Source organism: Grus americana, chromosome 1, assembly GCF_028858705.1.
Source record: "Grus americana isolate bGruAme1 chromosome 1, bGruAme1.mat, whole genome shotgun sequence".
Lineage (NCBI taxonomy): Eukaryota > Metazoa > Chordata > Aves > Gruiformes > Gruidae > Grus > Grus americana.
The window spans coordinates 65,148,226-65,163,065 of NC_072852.1; the positions used below are offsets into that span (position 1 = coordinate 65,148,226).

At 42.0% G+C, this 14,840-nt stretch overlaps 1 protein-coding gene across 2 annotated transcripts in view; it reads left to right on the forward strand.

Annotated features, from left to right (window-relative positions):
• The window catches only part of AGK (acylglycerol kinase), a 41,260-nt gene extending 26,457 nt beyond the window's left edge, over positions 1 to 14,803 (forward strand). For both annotated transcript variants that reach the window (XM_054818187.1, XM_054818194.1), the window contains 6 exons: positions 2,202 to 2,259; positions 4,583 to 4,730; positions 5,671 to 5,768; positions 8,043 to 8,113; positions 12,425 to 12,509; positions 14,170 to 14,803. In XM_054818187.1, coding sequence (XP_054674162.1) covers positions 2,202 to 2,259; positions 4,583 to 4,730; positions 5,671 to 5,768; positions 8,043 to 8,113; positions 12,425 to 12,509; positions 14,170 to 14,307 — 598 coding nt within the window. In that variant the 3' untranslated portion in view covers positions 14,308 to 14,803. The remainder of the gene's footprint in view (positions 1 to 2,201; positions 2,260 to 4,582; positions 4,731 to 5,670; positions 5,769 to 8,042; positions 8,114 to 12,424; positions 12,510 to 14,169) is intronic.
• Positions 14,804 to 14,840: the final 37 nt, after the last annotated feature.

A 14,840-nucleotide genomic window follows, 5' to 3' on the forward strand; every position in this document is an offset into this window, starting at 1 on the left:
CTCTGATGCTGGGATAATGAGGCTAGTGGCCTGGAATGAGAGAGTAGGGAGGCCAAGCAGCTGGAATCCCTGTATAGGGAAGGAGGCATTGACAAGGTGATTGGGAAAAAGACACAAGCCCTCAGGCTCTGGAGGTGACTTCTGTCAGGCATACGGGAAAGTTATCCCTTCAGTGAAGATGATGTATGTCATCCAGGCAAGTGAACCACCATGGAGAGAGGTATCCAGTACCTGAGGGAATTAGCTGTGTGAGCGATGGTTTATTATGAACTGGACAACATGCAGTTACCCAGCAGGTCAACCCCTAACTTGTACAGGTGCATGGGCTTATTCCTCCCGAGGTGCAGGACCCTACACTTGTCCTTGCTGAATTTCATTTGGTTCCTCTCCGCCCAATTCTCTAGCCTGTCCAGACCTTGCTGAATTGCAGTGCATTGTGTGGGCCACTCCTCCCATCTTCAGCCCACAGACTGTGAGCGTGGGCTGTGCCAGATACACCAGCCATGAGCTCTGGATGCAGCATGCAACAATGCAACAGCACACACCATCTCTCCTGCCCTGAAAGACTGTTAGAACAGATGGAGCCCAAAATCAAGGACTAAATGAACTCAATGGGCATCTTAGAGGGATGGCCCATAGACTAAGGCAATAGTGTCTGCGTATTTCTATATCTGTATCGAAGACAGGAAAAGTGGTGGTGAATAATTGGAAGTGTAGGATCTGGGCATGACATAGATGGTATAGAATAAGGGGTGGATGATGTCCTGATTTTCGGCTGGGATAGGGTTAATTTTCACAAGAAGCTGGAAGGGGACACGGTCAGGACAGCTGACCCAAACTAGCCAAAGGGGTATTCCATACCATATGGTGTCATGCTCAGTATATAAGGGGGGAACTGACTGGGGAGGAGGGATCACTGCTTGGGGACAGGCAGGGCATCAGGTTCCAGGCGGTGACCAGATTGCATTGTGTATCACCCACTTTGTATTTTGTTATAAGTACTATTGTTGTTATTTTCCTCTCCCTTTGTTGTTCCAGTAAACTGTCCTTATCCCAACCCATGAGTCTTGCCTTTTTCCTCCAATTTTCCTCCCCATCCCACTGGGGGGGAGGTGGGGGGGGGGGGGAGGAGTGAGCAAGTGGCCATGTGGTGCTCAGCTGCCAGCTGGGAGGGGGGGGGCTAAACAATGACACATGTTTTTGAATCCATAGAAAATGTGCCCAGTTTGGAAAGCAGTTCAGCCACAGATGAATGGGTGATCAGAGTGAGCTTGGGACAAGAACCATGTATGATTGTCCTGTTTTTATACTTCTCCATCTGCTTTTGGTCCCCATGAGAGATGGGTTATTGGGCTAAATAAACATTTGGTGTGTTCCAGTACAACTGATCTTACACTGAAAAGAAGGCACCTGCTACAAAGGGAGTTAAGTCATAAGCCACAGTTCCAGAAATTTGTCTGACTATCTCTCTGCTAAGCACTGTCCTAGTGGAGACATGGTGCTGGTTTATGTTTTTGAGCTTTTATTATTTTACAGACAGTTTCATGGCTTGATGGGAGTGGTGTGACAGTTGCACGTCTTAGTAGTTAATGATATACTTAGATCTGCAGTACTCTTGAGCTGATGGTGTTTAATGTGCTTTGTTGACCTTCTTTGGTGGAAGACAGTGATCAAAATATGTGCCAAGCCTGCCTAAATATAGTCCCATCTTTAGATTCTATACAATGCTATATGGCTGGCAGGATTTTTATTTTGTAAAACATTGATTTTGATCTGAGAATCCTTTGGGGCAGATGAATGTTTGCTGGCTCTGTTCTTTTGTCACTGAAGCTGTTGATTTTTGTTTGTTTGTTTCCTCCAACCTCATTCTTTATTGCATCTTGTGGAGGTGCATCCCACCAGCTGTTAGACCACAGACCTTTAAATCATTCCCAGTTGTGTCACATAACTAGGTAAAATTCTGCTACTGAGATGTCACGCTGCCTGTAGTGAAGACTGTATACTGCATTTTGGTGATCTGTAACTCAGGAAAGAGATGTCACTGCTAAGCTGCTGGTGATATGTAGAAACTACCTTACAGTATCACAAAGCTGAAGATTTATAGGGGAGCACTAACTTAAGTGGCAAACAAGTCAGATTTCTCCCTCTGCCAGTACCGACCCCTGGATATCTTAGGAGTTCTGTCTGTGTTCTTTTTTCAGGTACTGGTACCTTGGGCCTCTGAAAACCAAAGCAGCTCACTTTTTCAGTACGTTTAAGGTAAAGCGTAATTGCAAGGAAAGTGTTTTTGTAGTTGGGACGTGAAAAGGCTGACTATGCTTTGTATAATTTATCTGCAAGCTTTTGTGAGGAGTTTTGGTATTGATATAAAATGGGAGTGAAACTCGACTTGTTAAAAACCTACCAATAGACTTAATTTCTGGAGGAATGAAGGGGAGGAGGAATACTTTAAAAAAAAAAAAATCTTTACTGAGAATCTGTTGCTGCAAGATCACCAGGGGGAGCCAGTAACCACTATTGAAAGTGGAGAGCAGTAGTGGTGCTGGAGATAACCATTAAGTGCTCTGTCACCTTTTCTCCACAGTCTTTCTATGGTAACATTTCATTCTGATTTATTCATCTGGCAGAAGTGTCTATAATTAGACTTCTCATGCATGTTGATAATCAGGCTTCCATGTGTAGTAAAATGAACATGAAGATTAATAGCTTATATCTCACCTTAAACTTCTCTGTTGCTTAAAATTGGTCCTGGAAAGATTAAAAATTGACCTGCATGAAAGGTGAGGCATTTTCATTCACATGCTTTTCCTGTTCTCTGAACATATAAGGAGCCTCATGAAAGGCTGTGGAAATACCCAGGAGCTGGTACAGTAGATCAGATTGTGCAGTCCAGCCATGCTGTCTGTGATAGTGCCAATGCTTCCTTTATAGGAAGCTCCTGTAAAGCAGAGTTAAATTGTAATGCGTCTGTGAAAGACTTTTTCTTCCCTCCCCCCATGCCCAGGAAATGTGAGGTGATGATTCTGTGTGCTGGCATTCTAGGTAGAAACCTATTCTTCACTTCTTTCCAGCCCCTTTCTCACTTTTGTTGAGTCCTTAGCCTCAGTTAGTGGCAGCGATAGTGGATTTCACTGGTGAGCTATTCATTGTACATTAAAAAGATCTGTTTAATCTGCTGAGTGTTAGAGAGAAGTACCTGCTTTTCCTGCTATTAAGATAGAAAAGTTTCTACCTGATCTCCTCTAATTGTGGTATTCATTGCTTATGTGCCTCTTATGTTATCATTTTGTTAAGTTCTATAAGAAATGGCTCCAGCCTATTGAACTTAATCTCTTCCTAGCTTGTCTTTGCTGCTGTGCAGTTCATCTTTTCTGGTTTTGCTGTAGCTGTCCTTTGAAACAGAATGACTTGTAGCTAAAAACAGTGTAAGAAGAAAGAGCTCACCTCTGGTATTGGTAGGGGCATTGTTACGAGTGTTATCGTTTTTTCTAGTATACAGGCTTAAATTACCACAGCATTGCTGCTTTTCCTTTTAATCATTAATACTTTTTGTGTATTGCCCTATTGATACAACCTCTGTTTGTCCTATTTATTATGTAAGTATGATAGTGGCATCTTTCCTTGCTGTCAGAGGTGTGAGGTGAATTAGCTTAACAACCTGTGCTATATGATCCAAAACTACTTCTAAAGTTTTGTGCATAGAAGAGCAATTGTACTGAGTACATGTGGGCTCTTGTCTGGGTTGTTTTAGTATATACATTTAAAAAACAAGCATATTATTCCCTCTATAAGCACTGTTTTGAGCATTTCAGAAATTATTTTTAAGCAAAATGAGAGGAAATAAGCTTTATCAGCATCTGGAAGTATTTCAGGAGCTCAGGTTCTTCTATTGCCCGTCAATTTCTGGCACTGGAATCCAAATTATCACCCAGAATAATGTGTTACTTTTTTTTTCCCCTTCCTATGCTTTATAAAGCTCACCTGACTTGCCTTAAGACCTGTTGTATTGCTGTCTATAAGCACCTGACTATAAGGTCAGATATTGGTTGGTTGAGTTGTTGGAAAACAAAGGCCTGCCAGGTCTCAGTGCCCCTTGGCCGCACACAGCGCCATAGTCTTTGCCTGTTTGCACTAGGCGCCGCTGTGCAGTTACTCTTTGAGGTTGCCTTTGTACCGTGCAGAAACCAATTGTGCTTTCAAACATTAATGTTGATCTTGCCGGTTTTGGTTGTTCCCTCCATCCAGAAGCACCTGTGTCACCCTGCCACATATCAGCAGCAAAGAAAACATCCCTTTACCCTCTGTTTATAGAGGGGGAAAATACTTCTGTGTGGGGAAGGAGTAGATTAGTAGACTTGGGAAGTGTGGGTAATCTTTTTCAAGCTGCACAAATGTCATCTCACATATGAATGTGGAGGCTGGAGAGCCATAAAGTAGGCTGAGGCAGTGGTGGGCTCTGGGTAGCTCTGCAGAATTAATTGGGAGCACAGAATAAATAGGCTGAAGGACTAACAGAATAAACAGGTAGGTGCTAAACAAAAGGCCCTTTATCGTCTGTCTTTCCTGTCCATGTAAATCCAAGGAATGGCCTCAGAAGCATCAAGCTGCTCTCATGTATCTGGGTCCAACTGAGAGACCTCCAGAAGAGCCAGAGGAGAAACCGTCCAGACCTCCTTTGTATGTCAGGCTTTACAGACGACTTTGGTTGTACTGGTCATCCCCTCCAAAAGGTGAGGTGTGTGTATTTTGGCATAAACTCACAGGCAGGCTTTACTCCTTTAACATATCAGAGGTGGGTGTGTATGTGTGTTCTGCTTTACTTTTCTGCTCTCTCATTTTTATATTATTATTTATTTATTAAAACTGTGACTTTGTCAAGATATCAGTTAGTGGTATCTACCAGAAATGGAACAGAGTAGTCCTGCCAGTGCTTGTGGTCTTATAAAGAAAAGTGCATTTGTAAAGAACCCAGGGCCTTCCGTGGGCTCACAAGTTGTTTGCCGTTGCTATGGAAGCCTCCATAGGTGATGTTTGGAACTTACGGGCGAGCTTCTTGAAATCTTCCTCCTGTAGAATGGCTTCTTAGTGAGCTGGTGAGAGAGAAGCAGCCCTTGTTTTTCCAGGGTAGGGGGAATTGCTGACTCATAGCAACAAATTTTACTTAAAATAGAACAATAAAACTTTGGCTATGCACAAGCCTTAAGTTTCTCTTAGTACCTTAAATTTCTGTACCATAAATTTTCTTCTATGTGCTCTGTGAGCCTCTCTTGGGTTGGGTTGTTAGCTGTGCAGTGCATGTGACAGACTGCAGAAGGAAGGGGAGCATGTATTTTGCGCAATCTGGTGTGATGCAAAGTCCTTCTCATTCCTTCTTGGCTAGCAGAAGTGATTTAGACAGAAGCAGGACTCACAGGGCTGCCATGTAATGTGCTCGACAGTCTTTCCTACTACTGTGTGAATGCTGGTGGTATTTTTTTCCTTTCCTTCAGTATTCCCAAGCTCCCTTTTTCTTTTTTAAGATTTTGATGTTTGAAAGAAGCAAAGCTAGTGGTCACAATGGGTCAGAGTAATTTTTGTGGCTGGCATTGATGTTTCATGCTTCATAGCAGCAAAACGATGATCTGTGTAATTAAATTTCACTTAATGATATCTTCTCTTCTTGATTCACAGAAGTCCCCCAGGAGGTAACCCCAGAGGACTGGGAAGAACTGAAGCTATCCACCATTGAGCTTTCCATTGCAACTCGGAACAGGCAGCTCAATCTGACAGTAAGACCATAGTATAGCTGTATTCCAAACGCTGCCTGCCGACAGTTTTCCTTTCTTGCTAGACCCCCATTCTTGTGTCTGTATAAATAAAACTTATTATCCCATGCAAGGAGTGGCCTATGACTGAATCCAGGAATGGGCAAGTTTCAGAGCCAGGGTGAAAGCACTGGAGACCCATGTAAAACTGGGGTGCAGTGGGATCAGGAAGAATTTGTACAAGAAGGTTTTACTAGCCAAACAGAAGCTTTAAGATTGCCCAGGAGAAAACAAATCATTAAAATAAGCACTCCTTTCCTTCTTGACCTATAGGAGAGTGATTCTATTTTATCAGCTGGTGCTGGAAGGAAGCTGAGCCTGAATGTCTGCCTGGACTTGTGGCTTTTTCTCTCTCTTTTAGCTTACAGAGCAAACAGTTAAAAAGAATTGGGATTAGAGAAAGGACAGGGGCTATGCTGAGTTGAGGGACAGGAAATGCAGGTGGTTGTGGAAGAGTAGAACCAAGGGAGCAAGGGAACTGTTCCTGTAATAACCTTCTCGGCATGCTCGTGCTGTTCATTCACTGTTTTAAAACCTGTCTTTGGCTTATGTCTGTGTTTTGGTGCAATTTTATTGCTGCGAAAGCTATTTGCGTAGATGTCAGTCTTTAATTTTACTGGAAAATGCTAACACAGTGATCCCATACTGGTGAGCTGCTCTTCATGTCATCCTCATGGCTGCAGGAAACCACTGCCACTACACCCAGATTGACGGGTGTACTTACTGCAACATGTTTCTTGCTCAGAATTCAGGGTCTTTAAAAACTTAAGAATTCGCGTTATATTTATATGTTATCTTTGTAGGATCAGACAAAAAAACCCCAAACAACAGGCAAATCTAGTCTTAAAATTTCTTCCTGTTTTCTCCTTGGAATGTACCACAAAAATTTTAGTTTCTTCTTCATCGGTGGCTTATGATTTGGACCACCAGTGTCCTTCCTAGTAATGGTAGAAGCTAGACTGAGACTAGTATTTGGGTATTTGTTATTTTAGTGTTTTCTAGATGGCACTTGAACAGAACAGTTTTGGTCACTGAAATGGAGTCACTGATATGAAGTAAAAACAGACCTACCAAGAACTAAAAAAGTATCTCATTGCCACAGACTAGCCCTTATGTCCTTTTTTTTCTTCTCTTTCTTTTTTTTTTTTCTTCTCCTTTCTGCCTTCAGGATGCACTTTAATGCTGGTATTGAACAAAGAAGTGATGTAGGATTCTTGGGTCTCTTGCATAGCCTAGAGAAATGGCTAAGTTTTGTGTTAGGGCAGTTGTACTTTCCTGTTTCTAGGGCTGGAAGTATCTTGATAGTGCATCTTTTTTTCTACAGATATGCACCCCTTATAACTGCTTTTAACTCCTGCTCTTGAAGCCGTTGTCCCTGTAGCCATCAAAGCTGAACAACAGCTCTCCTGAATCGATACTAGGGCATATCTGCTGAGCTTTGTCAGTCACTCCTGTCTTTTCTGTCTCACCTCGGATTCATGCCTAGGCTGCCCTCTTGAAGAGAAGCTGATAAAACCATACAGGTGCAGCTCAGACAGTGCCAAGCCTACATCTGCAGACATAGCAAAGAAATAGAACAAGTTATACTAATAGATGCATTTATTTTTACTTTTGTCATTTTGATTGCATCTGCACTAGGACTTTTGCCAGGACAGAAATGTTTAAACAAATAAATAAAATAAATAAAAAATTGATTGCATCTTAATCAAAGTTGCTTTCCCGGCAAAAGCTTTACTGTATACTTGGTTTAAGGACAGGCTGTAAATAGAAAAGAAGCTAAGTAAGGAGTTTAAAGGAATAATCTCAAGAACACTTTGACTTCCAATTTGTATTGTTTAAAATTCTCTTACTGTAGTGTTTGGTGGCCAAATGTTGCATCATTCTACTATTGTTTAAACTCATGAAAGACCCATTGATTAGAAATCTTTGTGAACAGAAGTAAATCCAAGTGATCTGCTATTACTGTCTTTAAAAAGTGTGTGAAATGTAACAAGAAGCCAAACATGTGAATCGTTATTTCACTTCTTGTGGTATTTATTGTTGAATAGTCATCAATGAGAAATTACTATTTATAATTTATAATCTGAATCTCAAGTCGAGAGTGGAAAAAAGCACGAAATGCAGAAATGCCTCCTTTTGTGGGACAAAGGACTGGACATTTTGTGAACATATTGCAGTATCATGGGTGTGGCATTTTGAAACGTTAACTGCTTGATTTCTGAATCTCTTTTTGCATAGCGCACCGAAGACTTCATGGATATTTGCATTGAAGCAGATACTGTCAGCAAAGGACAGTTTGTGAACAGAGGGTGAGTATGGGAAGGCTGCGGAAAGATGACAGAATCTCTGTATGAGACAGAACACTAATTCTGAGAAGAGTGCTGTTTTTCTCTGATCTTGTGCTGCAAATTTCAGCAGCAGAGGACTGCAAAGGACACCAGTCAGTAATGCTTCATGGGGATTACTGATTTTGTTCTTTAAAATTCTTTCTGATTTTATCTTTCTGGAAACAAGGCAGAGCAGTCTACCTGGAGTTCTTCCTAGCTTCTGAGTTTGCTATACCTTTCATCTTTTTCCCCATTGCTATTGATCGGTGCTGCTTGGATAATACTGTGATAACCAAGTTTTTATAGACAGCCATACAGATTTATCCCCAGAATCTTTTAGCCCTAGCTGCTCAGTGGATTGAGAGGCAGGTCACAGAGTTGATATGTTTGTACTAGTGGTGCCTGGAATTTTTGAACTCTGATTAGACAGGCCTGCTTCTAAGTGAAGAGCTCCCTTGACTCAATAACTCTTGTGAGAAATCAGGTCTGAGCTGGAAGAACTTTTGGAAGATGTGAGTTTAAACAGGGGCTTTAAGCAAATGTATTGGTGCTGTCTGTACGCAGAGTAAGAAGGCTGCAGGTATGAAGCAGCAGCATGTAGAGAAAAAGTGAACGTGTATTGCTTCCTTTGTGCTTGGAATGTTGTCTTGTAGTGCGCTTGTTCCTCCTGCTCTCACCAGACACAAATCTAAGCTGCTTTTTTGAGCTCCTCCATACAGTCCCACTAGCAAATACATTACATCTTCAGAGCAGTTTTTACCAGCCACAGATTTTCCTACTAAATCTGAGAGTGCTCTTCTGCAAGTTACCTTTTTCTTTGCTGTTTTCTAGTCTTAGAGCTCCCTCTAGTGAAATCAACGGAAAGATTTCAACACGGTTTTACCTGCTTGTCATCGCCCTAATAATTCCTGCATGTATGTATTGTGTATAATACTAATAGTAGTAAGGCTCCTTATTTGAGTATCCCATGAGTCTCAGTGGGCATAGGATCTTCTGACGTATTCATACAGGGTGGGTCAGGTTACCACTTGCAACTGCTTTTAAATTGCATAAGCCATGTGGACCATAGGTTGCTTGGGACTGAAATCTTTGCTTTGAAGGCTACAGAAGGAAAGGAGGAGGAGATTTTTCCCATTAGCAGCAAGAGAAACCTGGCCTGTTAAAGGAGGGAGACAAAGGAGATGCTGTGCTGGGTTCTTGGACACTTTGCTAGCACAAAAAATGTGGATGAATTTGTGTGATTTAAGGGAGAGGTATTCAAGTGTACACCCACTGTAAAGAATGTCTCCCATGTGGGCTGGACATGCTTCACGCAGTAGTCTGTCATATTTTCTGACTGCAGTTGCACTGTCGTGCAGAAAAAGCCTCTGACGAGAGTTAACACGCCCTGCTGGCAAGAGCTAATTAGAGGCAGTACCAAAAGCTTTGAGCTGCTGTTCAAGCAAAGTTCAAAGAAACAAGCTCTTTTGATTAAATAGTTCCCCAAAGTCTATAGGTAGCAAAGAAAGAAAAAGAGGGGTGTATGGGGTGGGGGAGCAGTGGGAGGGACTAGTTAGTCCTATAGAGAGGAGTCAGAACAGAAAAAACGTGCCCTGTTTTTGCAAGGCAAAATCAGGGTGTTCAGAGAAGCTCTCCACCACGCAATACCCTTTGGCAGCTAGGTTGGAATCAAGCCTGTTATTAGAGGCTCCCCATTGCCTAGCTTCAACAGGGTTTGTCTTTGGAAATGTGTGAAGAAGCTCTTTCTTTTTTCTTCTTTTTTAATGCATAGTTTTAAATTCCACCAGAATTTGGGGGATTGAAAAGCTTTTTAGGGAAAATACCTTATCAGTGCAGATATCGAGGGGTTTTTTTATTGAAGAGGGCACTGACATGAACTGATCAGAACTGGTGGATCACACAGAGGAAACCAAACATCCAGTGGGAAACCACCATGCAGGCTCAGGCAGTGTGTGTGTGGGTGCATCAGAGTGCTGGAGGGCAACTGCTGTTGGATTTCCAAGAAAGGAGTAGGTCATCGCAGGTGTATAAAAATGCCCTCTGGCTGTAGATCAGATTCGTTTGAACAAGAGCATCTGCAGCAGGGCTGGAGCTGATGTTTCTAAGGTGAGGTGGGGGAAGAACAGGTGGTTACACTGTAGTGCTTACTAAGAAGTGCTGGAGGCAAGGAGAGCGGGGATGGAAGGTGTAGCACCTGGTAATCCACATCCTGGTAGCCAGCTTAGATTCTGGATATGAAAGTATGGAGAGCTGTCACTCCAGGGCATGAATACAGTTACCAGCTATGGTGCAGAACACTGGTTGATTTTTTTTTTTTTTTGGGTCAGAGAGTCTTACTCTGAATCATTTAACATTGGCCTCCTCTGGAGACGAAAACTAGCTTGAAATTGTGTGTGTTACCTGCAGTAGGTGTTGTGGTTCTCTTTCTGCCTGTATTTCTGTGATTCAGCCTATGGAGTGGGATAAAACAATCAATTGAAACTGTTGCTGTTAGGCTTTGGTCTTGCTTCTGTTTCAGTTTGCTGTCTTGTCTTGAGTAAGGAGCAGAATCAAATGGAAATGATTTCTGGTCATTTTATACTGGGTCACTAGAGAGGCAATCGCTACAAGTGGAGTTGTGTCTATTTGCTTCTACCAGCGTTCTCCTTTGGTCTTTAGTTCCATTTCTTGTCTCTCTTGAGCTTACCTTGACCCATAATTGCATCTATATAGAGCCTCATTTATCTTCATGGACTAAAAAAATCTACTTGCTCACCAGAGTGCAGTATCTAGGACCTTGCATGTTAAAGTTCGAGCAGGTTAAACTTTAAGCAGGGAATCTTGCTGGTTTGTACAGCACTGTATAAACTGACAATCATTGCATGCCATAAATGATTTATAATTTATATTGCCAGGAGGATGTTTATTTCCCTCACATTCACTCATTAATCTTTTAGTATATACGTATTTGATTAAAACCAAACTTTCCACAGTTAATATTGCTTCTGTCCTTCCTTGCCCTTTCCTTTGGTATCTCAGTTTTTCTTCCTGTTTTGGATTATCATCTTCTGTTTCAACCCTCTCTTCTCATGTTCTTTCTCTGGGATTTTCTGATTTTAAGAGGCACTCGCATTCCTCAGGGCATAGAAGGCTTGGTGTATTGGGAGTTTCTGACATGTTTTTGTGATTTCTTTTCCTGGGCAATATTTAAATACACTTTTCTTTCATATCAGTCTACAGAATAGACAGAAAAGTTGGGGACAGCTGGCATTGCCTGTCAGAGTGTGATAATTCTGCCATGCTTGAGAGCCATGATACATTAACGCTGTAACTCTCTACTGTCCCTTCTGCTATTTGCGCGTTGCTGTCTAGAGGAGGGCCCAAACAGAGGGGTTACTATCTGGGGTGCGGTGTACCCTTTGTCAAAGGTCAGCCAAAAGGTTATGTGTGTTTTCAGTCAGGAACCCGGAGGTAGGTCAGCGTACCCAAGAGCTTGTGCTTACTTTGCAGCAGCAGATGTTAGGAAAAGGAATCGCAACACGCTATTCTTTGACAGTTGATCCAGTGACAGGACAGCAACCCAAGTCTTGAAAAAGACCACGTGGCCCTTGCACCACTAGCTTTCTCAGGCAGACATCTGTCTTCTATGTGCTCCCATTTGACATCCACAGAAGTAGGAAAGTAGCACAGTACATAAATAAGAATCTCACAGGCACCAAGGAGAGGGAGACTGACAGAAATGGATATATTATTTGGAATGGATAAGATGAAGATGTTCTGGGGGTTTCTTCACAAAAATTATATAAAAACAGCTGGTAAGAAATGTCATGCTGACTGGTGTTGATGTGAGAAGAGGGAGTTTTTTTTGGTTTTAGATGGTAATGTAGTGGTTCAATATAAGTCTATCAGGTTTTTGGCTTAGGGTTGTTTAGGTTGCTGGTAAGTTATGCGAGTGCATGGAACATGAGGAGATGGTAGTCTGCAGGAATTGTACAGTTCAGCATGTAAGTGAGGAGCGCGAAACTGTGCTCTGTGTTCAAATATGCAAAGCTCTATGTTCAAATATATTCAGTGAGCCTCAGAGCAGAAGCTGGTTGGAGGGTGTCAGTGCATGCTGATATGTATTAACTGCAGCAGAAGAGGGAATGTCTACTTTCTCACAGTTAAGCCCACAAATATTTATATATACACATAACCTCTAAGTTTACCAAATGCATAGTGATTTACCAACCCACAAGGACATGTCATCCCTAAAGATATGGCTTTTTCTGAGAGAAACATCTCCTTACCTTACCTCTCTCTTGGTTTGAACAGAAGTCAAAAGATGTGTGATCCACATATGTGCCCTGAAGGGAGTCAGTGCATCCAAGCCAGCAGATGCATCTTGCAACTTCCAGAGGTGAGAAGATGTGGGAGCTGGAAAACTCTGTCGCTTTATTTCCTTGTACTAGTTGATGCTGCACATTAAGAAATCCCTGCGTCTAGTCTGGGAGGTTTGATTACATTGCTAGCGAGACGCTCAGTTCCTCAGTGCAGCAACTGAGTCCCTGGCCAGGAGACACATACTGGAATTTCCCAAGTGGTCTGTAAACCAGAGGGGGAGCTTCATTCTGCCAATGAATAGTGGCAGACCTTTTATGTAGACAGCAGTGGTAGCTGTAAAGGGTCGCTTACTCAGGTATATCGCATATGCGCACTTTCTCCTTAGTATTGAAGATGCGTGTACATTTTACCCTGGAAGGGATTGTGCTGTAGAGAAGACGATAAATATTAGAAGCTTTATGGAAACCAGTGAGGGTAAGACAAGGCAGTGGGGCTCAGATCACTATAGGGAAGTGTCTCAGAACTTTTAATAAATGAGGTTGAAAAAGAAGCCAAAACTCTGTCCACCTATGTAATTTAGATTAGTCTTTTGTTCCCTTTTAGAAAGAAGAGGTTGTTATTGTGGCCTCGGGGAGGACAGTTTCTTGTTTTCACAAGGACGTGAAATCAATCTCATAGATAATTTCTGTCTTCAAGTGATCTATCATTCGGCAAAATAATTCCATATTAAGGGAGAATAGAATGTGCCAAAAGGTGAAGAAAATCTGTTGCTGTTAAGTGAAAATCATGAATTACGATGTAGTGATTAGCCAGCATCTTAATACTTGCATCAAACTCATGTCATGGCAATTTTGGGATTCTGAAAGAATACCCTGGAGTGCTGGGCTAAGTACAGCTGAGCTGTAAGGGTTGTGGTATAAAATGAGCTATTCGTACTGCAGCTGCTGCCAGATTTTCAGAGTATGTGTACATGGCACAAAGCAGTGCTGTTCGACTCCATGACCTAGCTCTGATGAAGACACTGAAGGCAGCTCAGATGAGTGTCACCAGCTTTGCAGAGAAGCAGGATATGTTGATCCAGATGGACTGCTGTACCTCTGACTTCCAGAACCTGTGCTGCTTTCTCTAATCTGCTGTTCTGGTGTATGAGTTCACTTGGAGCTAGTTTGCATATCCATCTAACATAGCCCTACCTTGAATCAAGTGCATGCAAAGCAGTCACCAAATTTGTTTAAAGAAAATTCTACTGCTGAGTAATTCCTGATCTGTGTATTACTTTGCATCTCACGTTTCAGATCAATATAGTAAAACAATACCAAAAAGTGTTTGTAACTTGGATTTAATAGGAGTTATTTAACAGGCACTTCTGCAGATTAGCTTGTGTCACCACTGGCAGACCAAGATCTAAGTGCATATAATTGTAGTTCCAATAGCAAAGAATCCTTCAGTATGAACAATGTGGGTCATTAAAGCTCCCTAGCATTTAATTATCACCAATTAGCAACTGAGGTAACATCTTATGCAACAGACTCTTAATATATTACGTGCAGTGAAGGATAGCTCTCACTGTGTTGTGGAGACCAAATGGGCTGGAATGCATAGGGAGGGGGTCATCTTGGTTAAGACTCAGCTAAATATGCAACAGTCTATTAGTAAAATCAGGTATCAGTATTACAGCATTGCTGAAATAATCTGTTTTATGTTTAACCCTGACCAGCACTGTTATCTGTACACAGGGCACTGAGGGATCCTTTGGCATTGATAATGAGGAGTATGAAGCTATGCCTGTGGAGGTGAAGCTATTACCCCGGAAACTCCGGTTCTTCTGTGATCCCAGAATGAGAGAGCAGATGCTCCATGCAGCAGTACAGTGAGAATTCATGTCAAAGGGGCCAGGGCCAATGCCTCTTCAAGGCACATGAGACCTCCCTAACTTGATTAACCCCACCAGACTAATAAGCCATTTGGCTAGTTTTATGCGCAAGGTACTTCCATTGGAAGTGGCTGCTTTGGCTAGTCTCAAAGGGGTTAAAAAGGAAAATTCTGAGAAATGCATGTTAACTTGATGGCATCTTTTTTTCCCCCAAAGAAGTCATCAGTGTTCCATTTACAGCACTGCAGGCTGAGTGCTGTGCGCCAGATGCTACTGCTTTAATACAATTGTATATTAAAGTAAAGTGAAAGCACGCTTGTCCTTGTGTTTTAAGAGTTTAGGTCTACTTTACCTATGTATAAATATTGCAAAACCTGGGAAAAATATTTTGGGGGAGTAATGCTAAGGAAGTCTATGAAATGTTGGAATTGCCACATGAAAACAGGTGGTTGGTTATCTCCTCTGTCACAAAATAAATTGGAGATTGGTGATACAAAGCTTCAGAGGAAGTATAAAATTCCCTGTATGCATCTG